General features: G+C 33.5%; 1 protein-coding gene and 1 long non-coding RNA gene across 3 annotated transcripts; one reads left to right on the top strand and one right to left on the bottom strand.

The window, feature by feature from the left end:
- Positions 1 to 110: 110 nt before the first annotated feature.
- Positions 111 to 7,025, bottom strand: LOC143224914 (uncharacterized). Its single transcript, XM_076453386.1, has 3 exons — positions 6,837 to 7,025; positions 2,115 to 2,423; positions 111 to 1,299 (listed from the first exon to the last, which is right to left on the bottom strand). Exons 2-3 carry the CDS (start codon positions 2,335 to 2,337, stop codon positions 380 to 382), a joined length of 1,143 nt encoding a protein of 380 aa, XP_076309501.1. The 5' UTR covers positions 2,338 to 2,423; positions 6,837 to 7,025; the 3' UTR covers positions 111 to 379.
- A 172-nt stretch (positions 7,026 to 7,197) lies between these two features.
- LOC143224912 (uncharacterized) lies at positions 7,198 to 8,990 on the top strand. 2 transcript variants are annotated; one of them, XR_013013510.1, is made up of 3 exons: positions 7,198 to 7,293; positions 8,014 to 8,289; positions 8,500 to 8,990. It is a non-coding gene; the product is annotated as an uncharacterized LOC143224912 (long non-coding RNA). The 2 variants fall into 2 exon arrangements; XR_013013511.1 differs by having other exon boundaries at positions 7,248 to 7,293; positions 7,748 to 8,289.
- Positions 8,991 to 24,542: the final 15,552 nt, after the last annotated feature.

Here is a 24,542-nt window from a genome sequence, read left to right as displayed (position 1 = left end):
TACTCTGGTCACCTATCCAACTTAGTTGTATTTACTATCATAGTTCTTATTGGATAAGCATATTTACATAAGCCGTCTACATACACAAAAACCAGTAAAATATACATAACTTACATTAACGAGGGCTTTTTATTTATTCATAAAATCTTGTTTACACAAATATGGAAAATAAACACCAGAAACCTTGACAGTTCAGATAGATAATCTATGCACCTTTACTAAAAAAAAAAAAATGACATTTAATATGTGGTTAAATTAAAATTATGTAAGCAATTAATTTCACATTCACCCAGTGGTCCTTGATTTTACTTGATACAGACAAAAGCATTATAAAATTGAAACTATCTACAACACAAAACACACAGGTAAAGTGACATTACTAATTATGTATTGTGCCTTGTGATTTTTTCACACATCTGGCCTTAAAGAGCTCCATAAGACTCTTCAGATAAGATATTTCATTACTCAGCTGTTGTACCTTTTCTTTCAGTTCTTGGTTTTGTTTCTCTAAAGAAGTTTCCTCATCCATCAGAACCCTAGCCTCAGTTCGTTTCTTCTCACGGTATCTCGTTGCAGCTTCTTTGTTTTGTTGCTTTTTACGCTCTTTTCGCTTATTTGAAAAAGCCCCTTTAACAACAGAACCAGTAACTGATTTTATACGAGAGCTTGGTTTCTCAAGGACAGAGGGTGAAGTGGTATATGGTGTAATTCTAGACTGTCTGACTTCAATGTCTCCTGAAAGTTCATTTTCTAATTCTACAAAGTCTGAATCATTAACTTGAAAAGCAACGGAATCAACTGACCATTCTGAAGAATATTTTGAATCACATGGTGAATCTGCTGAACCTGATATTATGGACTCCAAAATATTAACAGCCTCATCTTCACTACTATTCTGAAAACTAACAAAAGAGTTTTGAGTGTTGCTTGAAACTTCACATGATGAATTTTCAATTAGTGGTGAAGAAACAATGTTGCTAACAGAACCCAAGACTGAAGATATATCTGGAACTTTTCCAACAGGTGATTCTGGTGGAGTGCAGACATTCAAAGATAAACCAATAATTCCTTCAGAATATAGATTTGCTGAACCAGTTACAGTGTCTTTGGAATTAAGGGATTCAATTACATCATCAGAAGAGCTGAGGTTTCTGTTAATCTCAGTTTTATCAACCAAGGATGCCAAGAGGGCAAAAGGGTCCCCATTCTTCACCAGAGGATCATTCAGGGGATCAAATTGCAGCTCCAGACATTCCAGGATAGACATATCAATGTTTTTATCCATCCAATCTTGCAGATCTGGAAAACAAAAGAAAAGAATCATAGAACCCAACTAAATGAAGTGATTTGCAAAATTAAATAAGACTTTTAACAAAGAGGCTTTATATTTCTCATGAATTAGGTGAATACCTATTTCACTTCATAAATGAGTTAAAATATAGCATGTTACACTGGAAGTAGTACAAAATACACCCAATATTTTACATCAAAGAATAGCAATATACTAGTTTAATTTTTACTTCGTTTTCAAAGCCTTATTCTGTAATAAAAAAAATCAATTTATTGGAACAATATTGTAAACATTTGTATACATAAAGTACTGTGCTCATTTACTTCTAAGTTTGCAAAGACAGTATTCTTAGTTATACAGTACCGTGTATGTGTGGGGAGCATTTGAAAATGTTAATACTACATAACTCAATTGTAAGCTACTGGATCATGTAATTGAAACTCCTTTAAGTCAAAAATAAGATTGTTTTGGCAAACATTTTTATATTTGTCATAACCTTTTCCTTTCCTAATGGTTTGCTTCAGGTAAGGCACATAAAATGACTACAAAATCTACAAGCTAATAATGCTATTGAGAGAACAAGTTAAAACTGTGCTTATTTAAAAAAAAACTAATGCATATGGTATATTCATGTAATAGGCTGTTAGAATTCATTGATGTTTATTTACAAAGCTATCAATTAGCAAGCATGTGATTTTCTGTTGTATCAGTCACATTATATTTTGTTTTGTTTTCATAATTCCAAAAATATATCAATTATTGAGTTAAGAGGAGCTATCATTTTCAAATTTATATGCATTTGGGGTTTCATATGCATACACACCACTGTCATCGACATTTTCTTCCTCTGTGACAAACTCAGGATGAGACTGCTCATTATTTGTAGTAACTGAAACAGTGGATTTGTTGGAATCTGAATGTACTTCTTTCAGGAGAACATCACTATCATTGAAGTCAGACTCTTCAAGATTTATTATAGCATCAGGGAACAGAGCTTGCTCCAAGCTCCATAACCCTGCTGTCTCTGAAAAACTGAACCTTTCCATAACTGCTTTGGTTTTGAATTGATATCTGTTGATCTAGCTGTTTCTCTGCCGAAACAGGTGTGAAGGAGACAAAAATCCTTGGGAACCTGAAAAACAAACAAATAAGAGTTTACACCATAAACAAAAGCATTAACATGAATACAAAAACCTTAACTTGTTTAATGAAGTTATATGTTGACAGTCAGTTGTAGTAGTAATAAAACAATAAATTTTATGCTCAAAAATAAGTTTCATAATTACATACATACACAATGCATCACTCACAAATATTAAGATGCCAAATTCATCTTACATCAAATAGCAAACTGATAATACATACGTTAATTTAGTATTATAGCCTATAATAAAAAAACAAATAACCTAAAGGATTAACATAACCAAAATTTGTATTAACTAATAAAATACATGTGGTTTAGTCCCAGAGAATTTTTCTAAATAGTACTTGAAACTGTTTTTAATACATATCTTATGAAAATTACTAATAAAACTCATGTAAACAGCTTTCCATCTTACCTTAAACAGAATCCATTCACTTAGAACAATACTTCTTGATTACTCAGATACACCAGATATTAGATCAATAACACAATTATAACTAGAAATCTTAGTTCAATAAATGTATAAGGTTGCTGCTTGTTAATTAGGAATACTGGTTATCCAATAAAACATTACTTACAGTGCCTGCTCTAAGTAAAACTTATAAATATTTCTTGGTAATGTATAAAATACATTTTTGACATACTTCTATGTTCATGCTATGCTTCAGGATTCAAAGCCCCTTCCTCATGATTCACAGAAGCCCTATTCACAAATATCAAACTTTATTCTATAGCTTGTCAGTTGATGATATGAACCTAAGGACTCTAAAGAAGCATGAAATATCTTCTAGACAATTTGCAGAAAAATGGAAGGATCACTTAAAATAGATAAGAACTCCCTCAGCTAATCCTAACACCATCTGCAAAGTTTGGTCCTGCTAATTCCAGAATGGTATGAGTTAGCTGGACAAATACTAAACTATCAACTAAATTAATGTTGAATGAAGTTATCCCAGAATTAAATAAACTGTCTACACAATTTGAACTTAAAACAAAATGTTTTAATACAAGATTTTTATAACAATGATTGTTTTGGACATCTTTGTACCCAATGGATTTATTACAATGTAATAAATCAAGCAAGAAGCAATTGTTCAATCAGTAATAATTGAACTCCTTCTCAATAGCAGGGCCTCTTATTTGTTTACACTGTTTATTAAGTCTCCCTGTAAATAATTAATATTTAAAAAAAGTTACACTGCTATGTTCTACAAACTCTCATGAATGCATCACAATGTTGGACTGGCAAGTACAGGAGAGAAATGAAACAGTTGAGTTGCAGTTCTTAATGTGTATCTTGAAGATATGCTGGACATGTGATCTCAAATGAATATATTTTGTCAAGAGGAAGCTGTTGTCTGAGTTTCTCAGACATGTTATGAAAAAATATAGCCTAAAGGAGGGAAATACCATGAAAGACAGGTTGACTTATGGTAAGAGTCCATATAAATGGATGAATGTAACAATACAGGAAAGTTTGTAACCCAAAATTTTCTGTAAAAGACCCTGGTCACCAACATCCTGTTTGGATATGGTTCATTGTGATTGGAGAGAAAACTTGTGCTCCTTCATATAAAGCAGCATTAAAAATACATTGAATACACTATCAAGGCCTGCAACAAACATACAAAAATATACATAAACACTTCAGAGAAACATGAAATTTGTTATGCAAGTGACCAATTATTCAGTTGTAAAACATTTTATAACATTGCTATAATTTACCATTAAACATCATAATGGTCAACCATATGCCAAATTTATTTCACTTCAAACTAAAATTATTTAAAACATTTGTGGTGTTAAAACACAGATACTGATCAGCCATTTGAGAGGAAGAAGGATTATTACTGTCTTTTAGCACTAATAAAAAGTATAGAAAAGACCTTGTTCCAAATATCCACTTCATAATAAAGCAGTCAGTGTACTTATATTTTGTCAGAAATTTATAAAAATTACAATCAATATTTTGAGGTTTTCTTTGATGATAAAACTTAAACAATACTTGACTTAAATGTTTTTCCACATGAAAATGGACATGCATAACCTAAGAAAGGTAACAGAGCATAGGACTAAAATACATTTTGAAATTTAAATCTGCAGTGTAAAAACACACAAGATATTCAAAATTGTTTTATCTTGAAAAAATGAAGAGTTAGGTCAAATCGAATTGAGGTATTACAGATTATTGCTGGAACTGACAGTGTTGATACATCAATGTTTTTGGACATCTCAGTTACACAGTAGAACAATGAGATACAACATTTTTCCAATTAGGTTTTTTCTCTAGAATGAGTTCCCTTTACTTTGTAGATGCAACTGATTTAAGGAACAGCTTAATGAATTATAAAAGGTAATGGTTAGTGTGTGGCACTATTTGTAAAGTTTAGTTTGGTGGATGGATAAACAAATCCCTTGTTGTGTTTAAATTATGCATATAAAAATGTGCATGTTTTAACTTTCTACACTTACACAAGACTTTGTAAAATGATTAAGGATTAAAATGTAATTAAAATAGTTTTTAAATTAAATATTCCAGGCTAAGACAATTTTAATTATAACAAACACAGTCAACATTTCCAATCATGCATGCTCAGTGTTGTTGTCAGATGATACAATATTGCATGTCTAAATTGTACATAAAACATTCATAAAGCTTATAACTGAGCTGGCCATGTAATATTAGCAAAGTTTTGAGATGGAACATTCAAAAGATTTATATATACACACACATACACACACACACACACTGAAATTTAAAGTCAAAACAAAACATTAAAATTAAACAAAATATGCTGCATTTAAAAAAAGATTTTAGTGTACAAATTACAATGTGGGATTATAAAAATAAAACATTCTAGATTTTGGGGGTGACTGAAGTAGGAGGACTCGCACTGCAATAGGGATACACAGTCTACCAGTCATTGTACATAAATTTTTAAGTCAAAACAAAAAAAAAATAAACAAAATATGCTGTTTGTTTTTTTTTTTAAACAAAGATCCTAGGATACAAGCTACAACATGGGATTATAAAATGTATCCTAAATTTTGGAGGCAACTGATGGTGTATTCCCACTGCAAAGTGGATTCTACTACTCAGTCAACTCAAAATCTAGGATACATTTTATAATCCCACATTGTAGCTTGTATCCTAGGGTCTTAAAAAAAAAAGCAGCATGTTTTATTTAACTTTAATGTGTTTTATTTTAGCTTAAATGTACGGTTACAACTAATCACAAGTTTGAATTTGTTGTTTTTAATCTAGTCCCTTCCTCTTGATTTTGTTTACTTGACTTCATTTAAATGTAATTATTTAATTTCACTATAAAACATGCAAGAATTCTTTATGTAACTATAAAGAACCAAAACATGCATCTTAAAATATTCTGGTAATTGCTGAAATATGCAAAAGGTATATCAGTGTAATGCTATCTACCCCTACAAGTACATATAACAAAGCTGCATCAGTACCATACAGTTTTCTTTATTATATGGGGTGTTCAAAAAGTCACTGTGCACTTATATATTTACTAAGAGACATGTTTCAATATAGAATACAGGATGTAAATATGAATGACAATTATAAACAATGTTGAAAGTGACAACTGTTGGCATCAATAGAGGCTTGGATCCTTCTTATTTTGTTTCTAAACACCGCCATCAGTTGCTGGCTTGAAGTAGACTGAATGAATGCGGTTATCACTGCTTTCAAAACTGCACAGCGACTTTCCGAACACCCTTGTAGTAAAGCTACAAACCTAACCATCATAATTACCTACCACACAGTAGCATGGGTGAATATATTCTTATCTCAGACTACCTATGTATGTCTTCCAAAATCACTTCCATTTTTATGATACCACCATCATAAGTAATGCAACGAAAAATCTCTATCCTGTCATTTACCATGACCTTTACTGTCATTTCTCCAATGCATTAATCCTCAGCCTATTTAAATGGTTAAATTTTTAAACAAATTATCATAATACTCTCTTTGAAAGTTATAAATATAAACAATGTTAAGTGACCAATCATGCACGCTAAATATCTTAATATGTGATGTAAAGTGGCGATTAATACCACTACTGGTATTAGGAACAATATGCGAGTTTTCACACAACACAAATTGCACGTAATTTGAAAGCAACTGTCCGTTATTTATCTTCAAAAGGATCTTGCTCCGTGTTCATGATCCTACATGTTCTAAACAGTTCTGCGAATACGAACTTTCAACTGCATTGGTAAAGCTATATCAATGATTATAAGGAACTATGTTGGGCCTAACTTACTACTTTTACCGTTCTTTGCAAGTGTTAACATACGCTATTAGGGTTAAGACTAGAAAATATGAATAAAATAAACTGTCTCATAATTAAAAAAAAGAAAGAAAAATTTACTTACGCCATTTTTAATATACTTTTCTACAGCACCAAAGGTGCTAGCCTCTCTTTTGAGTGCTAAACCATTTTAAAAAGCGATATTCTGAATTCTGTATGAAAATTCGTAATCCTTTTCGTCGACATGAGAGAGAGGAATGTAGGTGACGCAGCAGTTAATAGGCTGTTGGGAAATCTTTAGTCACTACTTTACAAACAATATATTACTCCGACTGCAAGATATATTATCAATGTATGTAATCTGAATAAAGAAATTACATTTAGAAAATCTTCTATAGAGACAAATATTTTAAAAAATGCAAAATAAGTGAGACATACATTGTAAGTGTTTCACTTTATGAATATTTATTTTGAATTATATTTTATTGCGTATGGTTTAGTTTGTTAGTTTCCCGAGGTCGATTGCATCAGCTACGTTTGCAATGACGTTTAAGGCATGTCTTGTCCATTATATTGGAAAGGTGAGCTTCTTAAGTATATCACGTTTTTTTTTTTCTTGAATACACGTGTATTAATTATCAACCAGTAACTTTCATTTAAATATTTATAAGAGAGTAAATCACCAAATATCACAAGTTACTTTATTTTTATGAATATTTAGAATTAACTTTATACATATTTTTATGACGTCTCACGTCAATAACCTCTTTTTTTTTCCTTAAAACTGTGACATAAGCAGTTCCCAAATGCCCTATTATTGTAGGTAACTTTTCAACTATTTTTTATCGTTCTAAATCAAATTTTAAAACAACTCTTTTGAATATCAGAAGTAAATTACGACTCTTTTAACAATAAAATATATGATCTTAAAATAAAAAAAAAAAATGTGACATGTAATTGAAGTAGCAGTAAGTAATTCTTACTTTATCTTAGATAACACTGTGTAACAAAATTTTTACTTTTTATTGTTTCTAGGCACAAAGTGTTATTTCCCAATTGCTTATGCCTAAAGTAAATGGAAAAGACCTATTTTTCTCTTTAAACTTTGCATTTGTGACCTGGGTAATGAAATTTTCGAATTTATCCATTTTCCAGAACATTCCACGTAGATTCAGTGCTTAGTTTTTTAGAGAATTTTCTCGAACTCACAAGAAAGAATTTTCAAGAACTTTCCAGAATGTTGTAGAACTTACGAGAATTTTCTAGACTTTCTATAGTAATATATATATATATATATACAGGGGCTCACCACTTCAGTTTAGTTCTAGCTGCCTAAGTGAACACACAGACGTATCTGATTTTATCAGAGATGGCATCAAGAAGCTGCAATCATTCTCCAGACGCATTCTACTAGGTATGTAGCCAAGTTACTAAGACAAGAACGAAAAAGTACTCTGTGATAGCATCTGCTAAAATGTGTGAAGCCAACAAGGCATATTTCAGCATGCCTGTCGGGGATGAAGGCAAACCCTGGGCACCTTATTTTACCTGCGAGCACTGTAAAAAAACTCTAGAAGGTAAGACGGACAATTTTTGCTTGTTTAAGTAGTAAAAATTTATACAAATTTTATACCTTTTAAAATTTAAATATCTTTTATTTTTTAAAATTTCCAATAGTATAGAAAAAATATCACACATAAAATATCTTGCATGAACCTCTTACACATTAGCTGTGGATGAAATAAATTTATTTTTCATAATAACAATTTTATTTTGCTCTTTTGCAGGATGGTACAAATGGGAATGAGACCCATGTAGTTCGCTATTCCAAGAATTTGGCGTGAACCCACTGACCACTCAAGCAATTGCTACTTCTGCATGTTGGACCCTTCCAAACGTCGGGCTCACAAGAATGCATTTGTTATCATGTATCCGGACCTTCCATCATCCATCGCCCCATTGCCACACTGCCCTGAGCTCCCTGTACCAACTCCACCAGAGAGAAAGCAGCCATCCTCAGAAGAGAAGGTAGACTTTGAAGATCCAGATTACAATTTCAGAGGTGCAGCTGGTGAGAGAAGCCCATACTACCCCAACCAAAGAGACCTCAATGACTTGATCAGAGATCTTGGTCTAACAAAGTTGTATGCCGAAACTACGTTTGGGGGCTGATATATGAAAGTGATTTACATTACAGTCGCAAATCTCGAAAAACTACCCACGTCTAAACATTTTTGTTCATAGTTGCAAAACTTTAGTATAAATACATGTAAATTTTGATTCATATGTTGTTTTATTCAGATCTTATGCAAATGAAAATTTGCCGTTTTTACATAGAAAATAGGTTAATTTCTAAATGTCATTATCCAGGTCACAAAAGCAAAGTTTGAAGAGAATAATGGCCATTTTGTGTACTTTTACAACATAAGCAATTGAGAAATAACACATACTTTTCAGGAACAAAATTTGTGTTACATAATGTTATTGTACTTTTTGTGTACTTTTACAATATAAGCAATTAAGAAATAACACATACTATTCAGGAAAAAAAAATTATGTTACATAATGTTATTGGAATCTTCCCTTTATGCAGAGAGTTGAGTATGTTACATTAAACGTACTTTGAACGCACAAATCAGAAATTCGTGTGACAAACACAGCCAGTATAAATTCGTGGTATCAGAGTTACATATTTTTGATGACGAGAAACCCATTTGATATAAAAATGTATTTGAGAACGCCTGATATGGGTATTAACACTTTTATTGATAAGGAGAGAACAACGTTTCGACCTTCCTAGGTCATCTTCAATAAAAGTGTTAATACCCGTATCAGACGTTCTGAGATACAGAGTTACATTTTAATATTGTTTGGTGTTTAGTAAGGTACTTTACTTTGAGGCCCGGAATGGCCAGGTGATTAGGGCGCACGACTCGTAATCTGATGGTTGCGGGTTCGAATCCCTGTCACACCAAACATGTCCGCCCTTTCAGCCATGGGAGCGTTATATTGTGACAGTCAATCCCACTATTCATTAGTAAAATAGTAGCCAAAGAGTTGGCGGTGGGTGTTGATGACTATCTGTCTTCCCACTAGTCTTACACTGCTAAATTAGGGACGACTTGCATAGATAGCCCTCGAGTAGCTTTGCGCGAAATTGACAAAAAACAAAACAAACAAACAAACCTTTGCAACGGATATTAAGTTGCACAACTATTGTACAGATGTACGGTCATCAGGTCATACAGAACATGACCGAATATTGGCCAGTGGCTAGTTAGTTTAAGAACTTGCAACTCCAAAATCCTAGGTTCCATTCCACTTGATGGACGGGGTGCTAATAATCAGTTATACTATTTTGCGCTAAAACGAACAAATACATTTGGAAACCAAACTCGTTTTAATACAACTTACTTAGCCTGTTTATCATCAGATTGTATTATTACGTTTGTAAGCATCTTTACTTTATATACACGTGTTTAAGTTTGTTTGTTTTGTATTTCGCGCAAAGCTAATCGAGGGCTATCTGCGCTAGCCGTCCCTGATTTAGCAGTGCAAGACAAGAGGAAAGGCGGCTAGTCATCACCACCCACCGCCAGCTCTTGGGCTACTCTTTTACTAACGAATAGTGGGATTGACCTCACTTATAACGCCCCCACGACTGAAAGGACGAGCATGACGTGTTTAAGTTAGTTCCCCTATTGTTCAAAGTTAAGGTTATTAATTATAAACATTTACAATAATAATTAACAGCTTTAGTCTAAAAACATTAATAAAGCATCAACAAATATATATTAATTTTTTACTGAAACTATTATTTTAACTGTTCTTTATGTATCAAGCATCTACATACGAATAAAAGCCAAAAACTACGTTTTTTATTATTAAATTAAGATATAACCTAAAGGTGCTTTGCGGGCATGATCATGTATCACTCTCCCTGGATCCCTGGGTAGTTGCCCCCACTTCAGGAAGAGGGATCTGTTTCTTTCACACGTTTTAATTAATGTGTCTGGTATGTATTATGCTGTATATTAGATTTAGAATTCGTAAGTTTTCATACGGAATGTCATGCATTTATTTTTAAAGCTAATATTCTGCAGAAATTTTATTAAGTAAGTTAATTATTAATTTTAATTGTTGTAGAATTATAATTTCAATTAGACGTTCTGTTATCAGTGATTACGAAGAGCACACTGTAAGTATATTATTAGTTTTTGAATTTCGCGCAAAGCTACACGAGGGCAACCTGCGCTAGCCGTCCCTAATTTAGCGGTGTAAGGCTAGAGGGAAGGCAGTTAGTCATCATCACTCACCGCCAACTGTGGGCTACTCTTTTACCAAAGAAAAGTGAGATTGACCGACACATTATAACTTCCCCACGGCTGAAAGGGCGAGCATATTTGGTGGGTCGGAAATTCGAATCCCCAACCCATTAGGAGTCAAGTGCCTTAACCACCTGGTCCTGCCAGGCCCCGTAAATATATAAAGAGTGGTTTTAATTGCTTTGAAATAAAACTACCCCAAGATGATATGTCTTTGTATCAAACACTTCTCACATGAATTATTTGTTTGTTGTTAAATAGGTTATCTTCCTTTGCAGAGCATGACTGTCTAAACCAGGATATACGTCATCAGAGTTACCTCTGAGAACAGGAGGCTACTAAGAAAGATATGTGAAAGGAAATACAGTGCTTCCAACTTTCATTAGTTTATATTAAGTTGTATGTTTCTCAATCTTGCTGTACTGATAACACATACCTGCGATTGTTTTATTGTCTTGGAAGTTTTATATGTTCTACGATAATAAGTTAACAACCACTCGCTATAGGTTTCTATAGACCAATCGTGACGTGAGAGTTTATCGATAATTCTAGAACCCATGAGAAACACACCGCTGGTATATAAATGGTTAACAGTCTCATGACTTTTGGTTAGTAGTTATTTGTGTGCGCAAGTTTACAATATTTTTTATTTTAAATATTATTTATTCTTCTCTATGGCAATAAGAGGTTGATGTAAATTACAAACGCTATTCTGCTATATTTGTTGTAGAAATGTTGCAAAGAAACAAAGGTAGAACATTACAGAATTTGCCAAGAAACTTATTACATGTATTTTGGAATAAAATTTTGGGACCAAGATAAATCAGGGGCTCCACACAAAGTTTGCACCATTTATGTTAAAGACAATGGTTTAGTTTTGTTTGTTTTGAATTTTGCGCAAAGCTACACAAGGGCTATCTGCGCTAGCCGTCCTTAATTTAGCAGTGTAAGACTAGAGGGTATGGTTTTGGTTTGTTTTGAATTTCAGCCATACTGGTCATTGAATTGAGACGTTCCAGACACGGTACATAAAAGAAAGACTACATCACGTAGTTTTGACACTAAAAGATATAAAGCTCACAAAAGAATGATGATAAGTTGAACATTAATGTTTTTTTTCCTTTTTTCAGTTTTTTTTTTGTATTTTTGTTAACCAACGTAACAATATAAAACATTAATTGTGGTAAACAAAATAATAACTTGATCTATGTAAGTAATTTTTGTTTTCGATTTGTAAAATGCACTTACGTGATAGAAAAAAAAGAAGAGATTATTACTTTTGAAATCTGTGTTGCTGAGTTATGGAAAATCCATTATTAAAACCAAAACAACTTTTATGAAGTTTAAGTTCGCAGGCCTGTGTAACCAGCTCTTCAAATCAATCTACAATAAATCCTACGAAATGTAATTTTAATAACACTATAACACACATTCGGTGTTGTTATACAGGAATATGATAAACAGGAAGCTGGATATAGACACGAGCGAATTGTCTGTTTACAAATCTTTAGTTGCGGTAAGTGGGCGCTGATAGCAATTTCAGTCGGTAAAAACCAGATTTTTCTTCTTCGGTAGTTTAAGAATAATTAGATCTATAATACTAAACATAACGTATGCATATCGTAACATATTTACTGCTGCACATTTATTTATCTTAGTGGCTACGCTTGTTTCTGTATAAATATTAGTGTGTGACGTATATTCTTGACTGTGTATTGCACAAGTTCCGCCTGTTCTCGAAATCTATAGAAGATTCTTAAGCGTAAGAATCAACAATGCACAAGGTGTGTACATAATACTAGTGATTGAAAACACTGTTACTAAGCAAACTTTGGTGAACGTTCTAGAGTATCGCGTGATTCGTATAAAAAGCAACTAGCGCGAGAGAGAAGACTATTGGTTAGCTACAATTAGTGTGCTTCGGAAGTTATAATTGTGATTAACGCCTATTAATCGGAATACTACACAATTTGACCAGACACCTTTATAGATTTCGAACATTAAAAACCGTCCAACTCCAGATGCTATTATTTATACCAGAATATTTAATACCTTCGCCGGGAAAAGTCAGTTTATAAAGGTGTGAGTCCAGACAAGAACAGAACCAGTTAGCATTCCCGTCAAGTGAAGTATACCATTATAACCACGTAAAAGTAATTTGACTTGGATCATTGATAAAATATTCAATTCTAGACCGGATATAATAATCAATATTGTCTGTAGGTTTGTAAAACTCTTGTATATAAACCATAATTTGTAATAACTATTAGTAATAACCGTTATTATAAATTGTATTGTTTTTGTTTGCATATATAAATATATTTGTTTCAAAAAAGAAAATTGTGTGTATCAATCTTGCTGGCAAATATCATAAATTTGATATATATTGACATTTTACTAACTTCTAAATTTAAATTCAGATTTCCGGTTATTTTAAACAGTAATAAGTAAGGTAGGTAATACAATAAATCGATTTGGTTTGGTTTGTTTTGAATTTCGCGCAAAGCTACTCAAGGGCTATCTGCGCTAGCCGTCCCTAATTTAGCAGCGTAAGGCTAGAGGGAAGGCAACTAGTCATCACCACCCACCGCCAACTCTTGGGCTACTCTTTTACTAACCAATAGTGGGATTGACCGTGACATTCTAACACCACCACGGTTGAAAGGGCGAGCATGTTTTGTGTGACGGGGATTCGAGCCCGTGCCTTTATATGACAATTAATTTAATTGTTGTAGCCCTGAAACTTAGGCTTAGCCACTGAAAGCTTATTTATAACTATTCTTTATAAAATGTATTCTTTTTTTTTTTACATTTAATAGCAGGATAACTTAGCAGGTACTTTATATCTTAATGCAGTTTATTAGATGAATGACAAAGTATATTGGTTTTGATTTAATTTAACTGAGTGAACTCCTTACGAATGAGTCCTTTCATAATTTTTTTCACAAAAATTTGTAAGTTGAATTTAAGATATTTTCGTATGCTTTCTTACATTTTTTGTGAAAAAAAGGATTTTTAAGTAAAACTTCGGAGCTGGCATGTCTGCCACTTTCAACCCGAGGGTCGTGGGTTCGAATTCCGACCCGGAACATACCCTTTTTGACCTGAAGGGAGAGGTGTTGACTTCCTCTTCATTTCACTTCAAATTTCGCTCCCTAAGGGCACAGCGGTATGTCAGCGGACTCACACTGCTAGAAATCGGGTTTCGATACCTGTGGTGGGCAGAGCACAAATACCTCTCGAATTGTTTGATGCGAAATTTAAAACAAACGAAGAAGTTTGTTTTTTTTTACACTAAACAATTGTTTATCTGTACAATGAATTTTACTGACTAGTCATCAAGTGTACCGAGCAAAAGTATCCAAATCTAATTTAAATGTTTAATACATTATTCGTTTGTAACTTTTATTTATTTATTTTTTGAGTTGGAAGAAATTGCAATTAATAGAAATAGCCTTGTCTACTTTTTTCTTTTTGCAAGAATAAAATTGTGAAACTCTCATTATTATATTCTCGCCAAAAGGAAAATCTTATAAGTGGGTGTGTGTCTTCTTACAGCAAAGCCACGTCGGGCTATCTGCTGAGTCCACCGCGAGGGGAATCGAACAAAAATTCTAATGAAATAACATAAACACAACACGCTTAACTAAATTTATTTAAACAGTTCAAGATTGGTTACACAAAACCTTTTTTTTTCGATATCAATTTTGATTATATTTGTTCGTAGTTTGCAAAACTACATTAAGGGGTTATCTATGTTTTTTCTTAACCCGATTTTTAGTGTTAGAAATTCGCTTTATTTTTCAGACATTTTAATATTTAAGAAAATTTGTACTTCAAGTATTGATGATTTACTCATATTCTAATAGGATGCAATAAAAGTACTTCTCAATTTATTGTTTTTGTAAAGAATTTCCATGAAATTTAAATGTAAAGTGACAGATGATAAGATTTACATAAGTTAAGTAAACTCAAGATAGTTGTATTTGTTAAGACTAAAAATAAATATTAAAGCATCTCAGTTTCAAATATCAATTTTGAAGGGTTGGTATGCTTACATGAGCCACAAAAAATAAAGTTACGGGATAAAGTTTGTCTTTTAAGAAATTCCAAAGAGAAAATGGTTATGAAAATGAAGTGCAGCTATACGCCTTTTTTAAAAACATTATTCATTAAAGTTCGTTTTTCTGGAATAAAATAACATTGTTATGAAAAAGTCTGGATATCTTTTCGAGATTTATTCGTAAACCTCGAAGAAGCTTAGTATGTGTTTTCTTATAGCAAAGCCACATCCGGCTATCTGCTGAGCCCTCCAAGGGGAATCGAACCTCTGATTTTAGCGTTGTAAATCCGTAGACTTACGCTGTACTAGCGGGGGGCAAGAAGCTTAGTAAGTAGTTGATGGGATTTTTATCTGCTATTTACTAAAAATAGAGAAATTCGTGACGGTTAGGAAATTGCTAGTGTGAACCACATTTCCAAAAAGAAAACAACAACAACAACAAGAAAACGATATATCTGTTAATTCAAGCTTGGTTGGAAGTAAACGTTCGAAAATATTGTAAGAAAAGAAGTATTAAGAAGAAGATGTTTTTTATGACCTCTTCTCTATATTCTTGGACGAAAGATGCTCTTTTGGAAGTCGTTCGATATGTTCTTTTTAAACAAGAAAAATCCTTGGTTATTTGCTGCGCAAGGGATTTGTTAGAAAGATGAATTTTTCTTTACGATTTGAAATGGGCTGAACAATTATGAAGCATAGATTAAAATCGACTTCATTGTAAGAAAAATAAAGTGTTACATGATGTGTGTACTGTGATTACTGATGTAACTGGGCCTGGCACTTGTCTCGTAATCTGAGGGTCGCGGGTTCGAATTCCCATCACACCAAACATGTTTGCCCTTTCAGCCGTGCGAGCGTTATAATGTGACAATCCCACTATTTGTTGGTAAAAGAGTAGTCCAAGAGTTAGCGGTGGGTGGTGATGACTAGCTGACTTCCCTCTAGTCTTACACTGTTAAATTCCGGACGGCTAGCGCAGATAGTCCTCGTGTAGTTTTGCGCAAAATTAAAAAACAAATAAACTGATGTAATTTTAGAAGGTCTGTTATTTGAGCTATAAGTGTGCTTATTATACAAAGGGTGTTCAGAATTAGGAAGTGATCCATTTTGAATTTCGCTCAAAGTTGTCCCAAAGTTAGGAGGAATAGGTTAGAGGGAAAACAGCCTGTCATCACAACCCATCATCTACCAACGAATAGTGAGATTGACTGTCACATTATAACCCCCACGGCTGAATGGACGAGCGTGTTTGTTGACGGGGATTCGAACCTGAGACTCACGGATTGTGTGTTGAGCGCCATAACCACCAAGTTCACCAAGAATAGATAAGTGGTTCCTTGAAAGGTCCTTTACTGGTGCCATTTCATCTTATGTGATTTTTTGATAGATGGCTTGCAGTATAATCATATCAGTATAACTGCAAGTGACGTCAAGCTTCAAATAGTATGACGTAATCAAATTCATAACCGATACGTGTGTGACGATTAACTATTCGTCATCCACTGCTATTACAATAATATCGTAATTGCATCAAAATGGAGACATCAAACTTGTTATTAATAACCGTAATCTAATTGCAACTGAAAGGTTTGGGTGGGCAGTAATCACCTATCTTTTATGTAGCCCTTTCACATATTTTAGACCCCTCAAAAAAACGGCCTAAGTGGATAACACATTCAAACAATTGAAGATTTTAAACCAATTGTATGCAGGTGTGATATAGTGTTACGAATCTATATTTTACCGAACCGATACGATTTGTTTGTTGATTATGTTTCAAAAGTTCGTAATAGCTGTGCATGTCAACTCCTTAATTTTGAACTTGCAAACCAAAGAAAAAGAAGATAGTAAACAGCACCCAACTCTAATTTTTTTTCATAACTTCTCTGATTGTTGCTCCTATAACCCATCTACTGTTCCAAAGAGCAGAGCACATTTTTGCGGCAATGAGACACAAACATTGAACATTCAGACTTACAGTCCGTACTTGTATGTTTAAGCTGAGAGATCGATTAATAAATGAATTGTGATTAAACGAAACTACGTTGGGAAGTGAGCCTTAACTTTTTGATATGGCTGATCCCAGGAAATAAAATGAATATATATATATGCATTCCTATACCTCCTCGATGCTTTAAGGAATTTGGATAGCTTTTTGAACTGTATTATTTTTTAAAAGTTCTAATGGTATTAAGTTGCCAGATGAAACTTTAGAATGTTTCCCTTACTCAGAAGGACAGTGTTGAATAGCTACAGATGGAATGTTGCAAAATATTTTGAATTTTGAATAACCTAAAGTAATTCAAATAATACATGGTAACTTAGAAGCTATTTACTGGTGTGGCAGGATAATTGACTGCATTTAAATGTTTGGTTTGGTTGTCTTTAAACAAAAGGTTACATAATGGGCTACTTATGCTCTTGCCACCATTTAGCGACATAAGCCCATAGACGTATCACTAAGTCACTATTTCTTAAAGAGGAAATTCAGGTGTGATTGTTAAATAATGTTTGAAGTCTTTATCTTAGCGTTAGGCTGCAAAAGAAAAAAGTGAAAACAGAGTTTCTAGATCTTTGTTTCTTCAGAGCTACACATTGGACTAGCTGTGATGTGCCCACCATTAATATTGAAATCTGGTTCTGAGCATTATAAGCCTTTAAATTTACCTCTGTGCTACTGGGGGGGATTTATAGTTTGTTTTTTATAAACATATTAAAATTTAGAAAAATTCTAAATACGAAGAAAGGATTAAAGATTCGGACCGGTTTTATTTAGAACATGGATGAGACTGGATTCACTGGAAGAGCGAAAACGATGGATTTTTTGTTTTAGAGCAAAACTGCATTAGACTGTTGTATTTATAGCGGGGTATCGAACCGGGGACTTTGGCGTTGTAATTTAGTAAACTTACATCTGTCTCGCTATAGGACCCAAAAGGACAGAAATATAAACTTGAATTTGAAGTATTAGATATATTACTTAAAAATTCAAACACAGACGTTTTCTTCAGTAAATGTTGTTTTTTTTTTAGGGTAATAACATTATTGAATGGTTTACAGAGAGATGTGTGGTATTTCTTTAAATTGTTTTACATGAATGCAAGTAATTACATTTGTGCTTATTTTTGATGTTTAGGGTTTTTGTTCAGATGAGTCGAAGAGTGAATTAGTTTGTTTAGAATTTCGCGCAAAACTGCACAAAGGCTATCTTTGCTAGCCGTCCATAATTTAGCTGTGTTAGACTAGAAGGAAAACAACTAGTCATCACCACCCACTGCCAACTCTTGGGCTACTCTATTACCAACGAATAGTGGGATTGACTGTAATATGATAACACTCTCACGGTTGAACGGGCAGGCATGTTTGGTATGACAGGGATTCGAACCCGCGATCCTTAGATTACGAGTCGAGTGCCTTAACCACCTGGCCATGAAAAGCAAACTATAAAGAAATTGATGTCTTTTTTGTTACCTGGACTTTTCTTATGCATTTACTTATGTATGGTATGTAAACCTGCTTATTTTTGTATTTACATATTTACATTTTGTCTGTAAACGAAAATAAAATACATTAACCTTAGTAACATGTAAATTTTAAGAAAATGTTATTCAACTAGCGTCAGGTTGCTTTTGTATAACTGACTAAAATGTTTATTGGACACATAGGATGAAGTGACAGGTCAAAAACAGGTTCGCGTATAGCCGTTTCTAATTTTGAACTACTTATCATAAAAAAGGCAGTAAGTTAATAGCACCCACCGCCTCAAGAATTTTGGCTGGCTCTTTGAACATAGGATTCACTGATACGTCTAATAGTGCGCTCGTATCCTTCGATTTTCAGTGCGAAATTCTTACTAGTAAAGGTAATGTGATGTCAGAATGACAGTTGAAGTATTTCTATCCAATGTGACACGAACTTAAACGTATGAAGAAATTTTATAAGCATAGTTGCATTATAGTGGAAGTTTTCTCATCCATTAAAAGGAAAGTGGGATATATTTCAGAACACAAAACATTACTCGTCTAATATTTATTAATTTCTGGAGCTAAGTTTTCACTTAACTGATTATACGTTTGAGAAGTAAGCGAATCTCAGTGCTTCGACAAACTGGTAAGAAGTGGGTAGCGCTGACGTCTGACGATTACATACAATATGATAACTAGAATTAATGGCAAATATCGCTTTAAATTTACATTGCCATTCGTGTGTTTATTTAGCAGCAACACATCATAACACCTCAGGCATCTGCCAAATGTAAAATCCTAGAGATATTTCTGAGTTCCTTATTAGTATGGAGATTTAATCGTTCATTGTTATGTTAAGTAAAAGGTACAGCAGGATCCATTCAATTGCCAACGAATGACGAGATTCATTTTTGTGATGTTACTAAGCACGCAGAACAAGCCTCGTGATGACATCTAGTCGGTAAAATCACTTCTAATTCACTGTAAGCAGTAACATATAAGTACGTATATATGCATAATGACGTAAATCATTTTACGTGTAGACACTAACTTGCAGGTTACCGCCATCACGCAGAAACCCTTATGCAATTAGAATTTTCGGTATACTGCGTAATTTATTGATATCTCGTAGTTTAGAGTCATTTATCTGTAGCCTCTTAAGCGCAGGTTTTGAACTTGAGGCATCTGTGAATTTATATGCGCAATGGATTACTTTAAGAAGCTATTTGTATTCCAGATCCTTTACCATATTTCTTTTCCATAACAAAGCCGGGATTAAGGCTTACAAAGCACGTTAGGAAACTATCTACCCCATTGGTTCAATGGAGCTTTTCTAAGGCTGCTAAACGTACAAAGATTTAAGGGTAATTTTTCCATTAAAAAGAAAAGGGCAGTTTGTCTTCGAAACGAGAATGAAATTAGGTTGTTTGCATGAAACTCTTGAAGTTGACAGAATAAAAAACAAAAGGCAACTCAAACAACTCATGATGGTTTGTCAAGTGGCTCCCTCTATACCTAATGTAAAAACGTGATATTTTCTTGAAATATTATTGGGTTGAGCGAGGTATTTATTGACGTGCTCAGACGATTTCTAGGGTTACCAGTTAGTGTCTCGGCGCCTCAAAACCTTACTCCAGGTTTTGTGCCAGGAGCGTGTCGTAAGAGTAACAGTAAAATCTTACTAATCGGATAACCAAGAGTTGGCGTAGATGCTGTTGACTGGTTGCCTTTCCTGTAGTTTATTAGTTCAAAATTAGACACGGTTAAGTGCATTTAGCCCTTGTGTAGTTTCATGCTAAATTCTGAAGCAAACAAACCTAATTCCTACAATTGTACCTAAGTCCAAAATTTTAAAGAAAGTAACAAATAGAAGTCATACATTACATGGCCATCACACCCATATGTGCTTGTTGAACATTTCTTTCCAAAATATGGGCATTGATATGGATTTAGTCCCCCCTTTGCTGCTATAAAAGCCTTCACTCTTCTGGGAAGGCTTTTCACTAGATTTTGGAACAAGGCTGCGGGGATTCGCTCATATTCAACTACATGAGCATTAATGAGGTCGGGAACTGATGTTGGTCGAGAAAGTCTGATTCGTAGTCGACGTTCCAATTCATCCCAAAGGCGTTCGATGGGATTGAGGTCAGAGCTCTGCGCAGGTCACTCAAGTTCTTCCGCACCAACTTCTGCAAATCATGTCTTTGTGGACCTCGTTTTGTGTAGGCTGAGCTGTTGTTTCTCGTAGACGTTTCTACTTCACAATAACAGCACTTATAGTTGACCGGGACAAATCTAACAGGGTAGAAATTTGACGAACTGTCTTTTGGAAAGGTGGCATCCTATGACAGGGCCAAGTTGAAAGTCACTGAGCTCTGCAGTACGACCCATTCTACTGCTAATGTTTGTCTATGGATATCGCATGGTTGTATGTTTGATTTTATTCACCTGTTAGTGACGGGTGTGGCTGAAATAGCAGAGCCCACTAATTAGAAGGGGTGTCCACATACTTTTGGCCATGTAGTGTAGATATTATGAAACATGCATTTCTTAGCCATATAATCTATTAAATTATGCAATATACGATATATTTGAAATTTATTTCGCTACATTTTCGCGGGGAATACGGAAAGCATTGAAAATACACTTTGTTATAGTTTTGCTTATCACTTAACCACGTTAACATCTTCAGAATAGTACACTGAAAGTAAAGTAGAATGACTCCAGCAACGTCATTAGTTCACAGAAAACAACAGCATGTTTATTTTTTATTTCTTTAAGGCTTTTTTTCTCTCACGCAGAACAAAATAATAGGTTACAGCAGCATTTTTAAACGCTCAACGAAACTTTTACAACGTTAATTTTAATATAAAATTAAAGTCAACATAGTATATAAAGTTAATACATTACTAAATTCTAGGTGTGTTCCATTGGTTCAGAGGAGAGCTTTATAGCTTATAGCGCTAATATTCGCGGCGGACACAGTGTAAGTATCTCAGTGTGCAAAGTTTAGCTTTGCTCTATAAGAAAGAAACGGTCCTAATCAGATTTACAACATCAATTTGCTGGTTTGACAGTTTTTCTGAGTGATAATTGTAACAGAGTTAACCGTTATATGTTTTTTTAATGCCTACGTTTGTGTCAGTTTGATACATGTGAAGCATATTGTTGGATGTGTATTGCGTAAGTTTCGCTTGTTCTCTAAATTTGTAGAACATTCTCGAGAGCAAGAATCAACTATATGTGGTTTACGTATTTTCGAACATTGTCTAAAGTTCGAGAATCTTGCATGTTAGGTATTTAAAACCGACGCACTGAGAGACAGTTATTATTATTGGTCAACTACAAGCAGTATACTATAAGAATTGAAAGCTATAATTGTGGTTAACGCTTATTAATTAGAAAACAAGCTTAGGCGAGGTGTGACAGGGTTAATCTGCTCGTCGTTTACATGGATCGTCGATAAAAGATTCAGTACCAGACCAGATAAAAGACTCAGTATTGTTTGTAAGTTTGTAAAACATTTTCATAGAAACCAATATTTCTAATACCTATTTGTAATAACCATTATTATAAATTGTATTTTTGTGTGTATATTAAAATGCATTTTTATTAAGAAGGAAGACTGTGTGTATCAATCTTGCTGGCAAATATCAACTTTAAATTTGATACAAATTAAGATTTAATTAACTTTTGAATTAAAATTAAAATTTCCGGCTACTTGAAATCTTGATAGGTAACGTACGTAACATAATAAATCGGAGACTTGTTTGAGGTTATTTATAACACGTAACATAATAGGTTTGAAGCAAGTGAAAGAAAAGTAAATAATAATGTGTTATTTATCCTTGTTCTAAAAATCTGATTTCTAAATGACATAAATAAAGTTGATATTAATTACAATACACTTACTTAATGTAGCTTACGATTGTTATAGTACAGCTAGGATGATAAACCTGGCCATAGATACTCGCAAGAAACAAACAAAATAAATATAAATAGCATCCATTTAAAGGCTTTGTTTTCACTGATGTGCATTATTTGCTTTATCACAATGCTTTAATGACGAACAATAAACTTGTTCATATGCAAAAGCATGATACTGGTTTATGTGCACTTTGTGGTAGAGACAGTGAGATATTTATATTGCCTGTGTCCAGTGGTTCAACCCTTATGGACATTAGTTTTTGACACTATTTCCTTTATCATTCAAAAATCAGTACAAATGAATCAGAAACGGCGAATTTTTGAATAGGGCTTCCTAGAAGGATTAAGAAAAGATGACAGCCTACAGTGTATGTTTTTAATTACACTAACTAAATATTGTATTATGACTGTTAGGAAAATTTGTTTAGCCCAAAATATCTATTTAAGTCTGTTGTCATTTTACAAGGGTCTGTTAAGGAAGAACATAAGTTTTGATTATTCCAGGTATGTTATTCGTAATGATGTCAATTGTTTCTTTCAATTTTATTCTAAACTTGTTCGTCCTTGTTAACAACGTTACATTATTGTATATCTTTTAATATGAGCAGTTACAGATAGTATTGGATGTATTCAGTTGTATATAACTGCGTATTTGATTTTTGTACTTGTTTTGTATGTAATATATGTGATTATGAGGCTTCTTCAAGAGGTTTGTAAATAAAAAAGACCAAAACAACCTTGGATGACGTGAAAGATTTCGTCACCATAAGAGATGACCGCTGTATGGTAGTTGCTACATTATAAGGTATTTTTCTTTGTTTTCACTTGTACGTTCTTGGAGTACGGTTGAACCCGCTTTTCATAATTTTGACTCAGATGAAAGTACTTTTGTTCAATTGTTTACGTTCATTTATGTGTGATGTGTCTCATTGATATTGTGTTATCGATTCGTGTTCGAAATTTGGTTACCAATCTCTGAATTTTGAGGAAAAACTAGAGAAGAATCGATCTGAAACGTTCTGAAATATAGAGTTAAAGTAGTGATAATTGAAGACAAGTTAGAATCCACAAGATTTAAACAAACATTATGAGAGGTGAATGATATTAACATAATATCTTTGAAAATTTAACCTGTGTTTGTTTGTTTTTGAATTTCGCGCAAAGCTACTCGAGGGCTAACTGCGTTAGCCGTCTCTAATTTAGCAGTGTAAGGCTAGAGGGAAGGCAGATAATCATCACCACCCGCCGCCAACATGCTCGCCCTTTCAGCCGTGGAGTGTTATAATGTCACGGCGTGTCATAATAGTCAATCACACTATTCATTGGTAAAAGAGTAGCCCAAGAGTTGGTGGTGGGTGGTGATGACTAGATACCTTCCCTCTGGTCTTACACTGGTAAATTAGGGACGACTAGCGCAGTTAGCCCTCGAGTAGCTTTGTGCGAAATTCAACTAAAAGTAATTCAAAGAGAACAATAATAAATAAATAGATAAAAGCGAAAGTAAATAGTGTTGTATTGTTAATTTTAATCTAAAATCTCATTTGTAAATATAACTTAAAATTGATTATAATTCACTTGCAGAACTTATATATAGCAAGTAGCCTTCTATTGTGTCTGTTGTATACCAGCTGGTCTGTCGAGTTCTGGTATTAAATTAAAAACTTTGTCGTCCCTGGACATGATAAGTTAGGAAAAAAAATTAAAATATTAACGGAAAATGATGACCGTTGGTTATCCGTAGAATTGCTATAAGAAGTATCCAAAACAAAATAAACGGGGTAATAAAAAATACACAAACGCGTAAGTTGATACTAGTTGGTTAGGTTTCAAAACAATTCTCAATCCTTATTTTGATTAGCTAATAAATATTATGACCATGATGTAAGGAGTAGATCAGTTAATATATATATCATGATGGTGGTTTAAAGATTTGATTAATTAACGGGTATCTTGACTGTTGTTTAAGGAGTTGATTATTTAGTATATATCATAAATGTGGTCTAAAGATTTAATTAATTAACGGGTATCTTGACTGTTATGTAAGGAGTTGA

This window comes from Tachypleus tridentatus, chromosome 9, assembly GCF_004210375.1.
Source record: "Tachypleus tridentatus isolate NWPU-2018 chromosome 9, ASM421037v1, whole genome shotgun sequence".
In the NCBI taxonomy this organism is placed as follows: Eukaryota; Metazoa; Arthropoda; class Merostomata; order Xiphosura; family Limulidae; genus Tachypleus; species Tachypleus tridentatus.
Note: the sequence above shows the minus strand (reverse complement) of the source record. Positions and strands in the feature narration are given on the sequence as shown.

Coding starts and splice junctions, on each gene's coding strand:
- LOC143224914 (XM_076453386.1), bottom strand. CDS start 2,337: ATGGAAAGGTTCAGTTTTTCAGAGACAGCAGGGTTATGGAGCTTGGAG. Junction 1,300..2,114: donor AGAAAATGTCGATGACAGTG/GTGTGTATGCAT, acceptor TTTGTTTTCCAG/ATCTGCAAGATTGGATGGAT.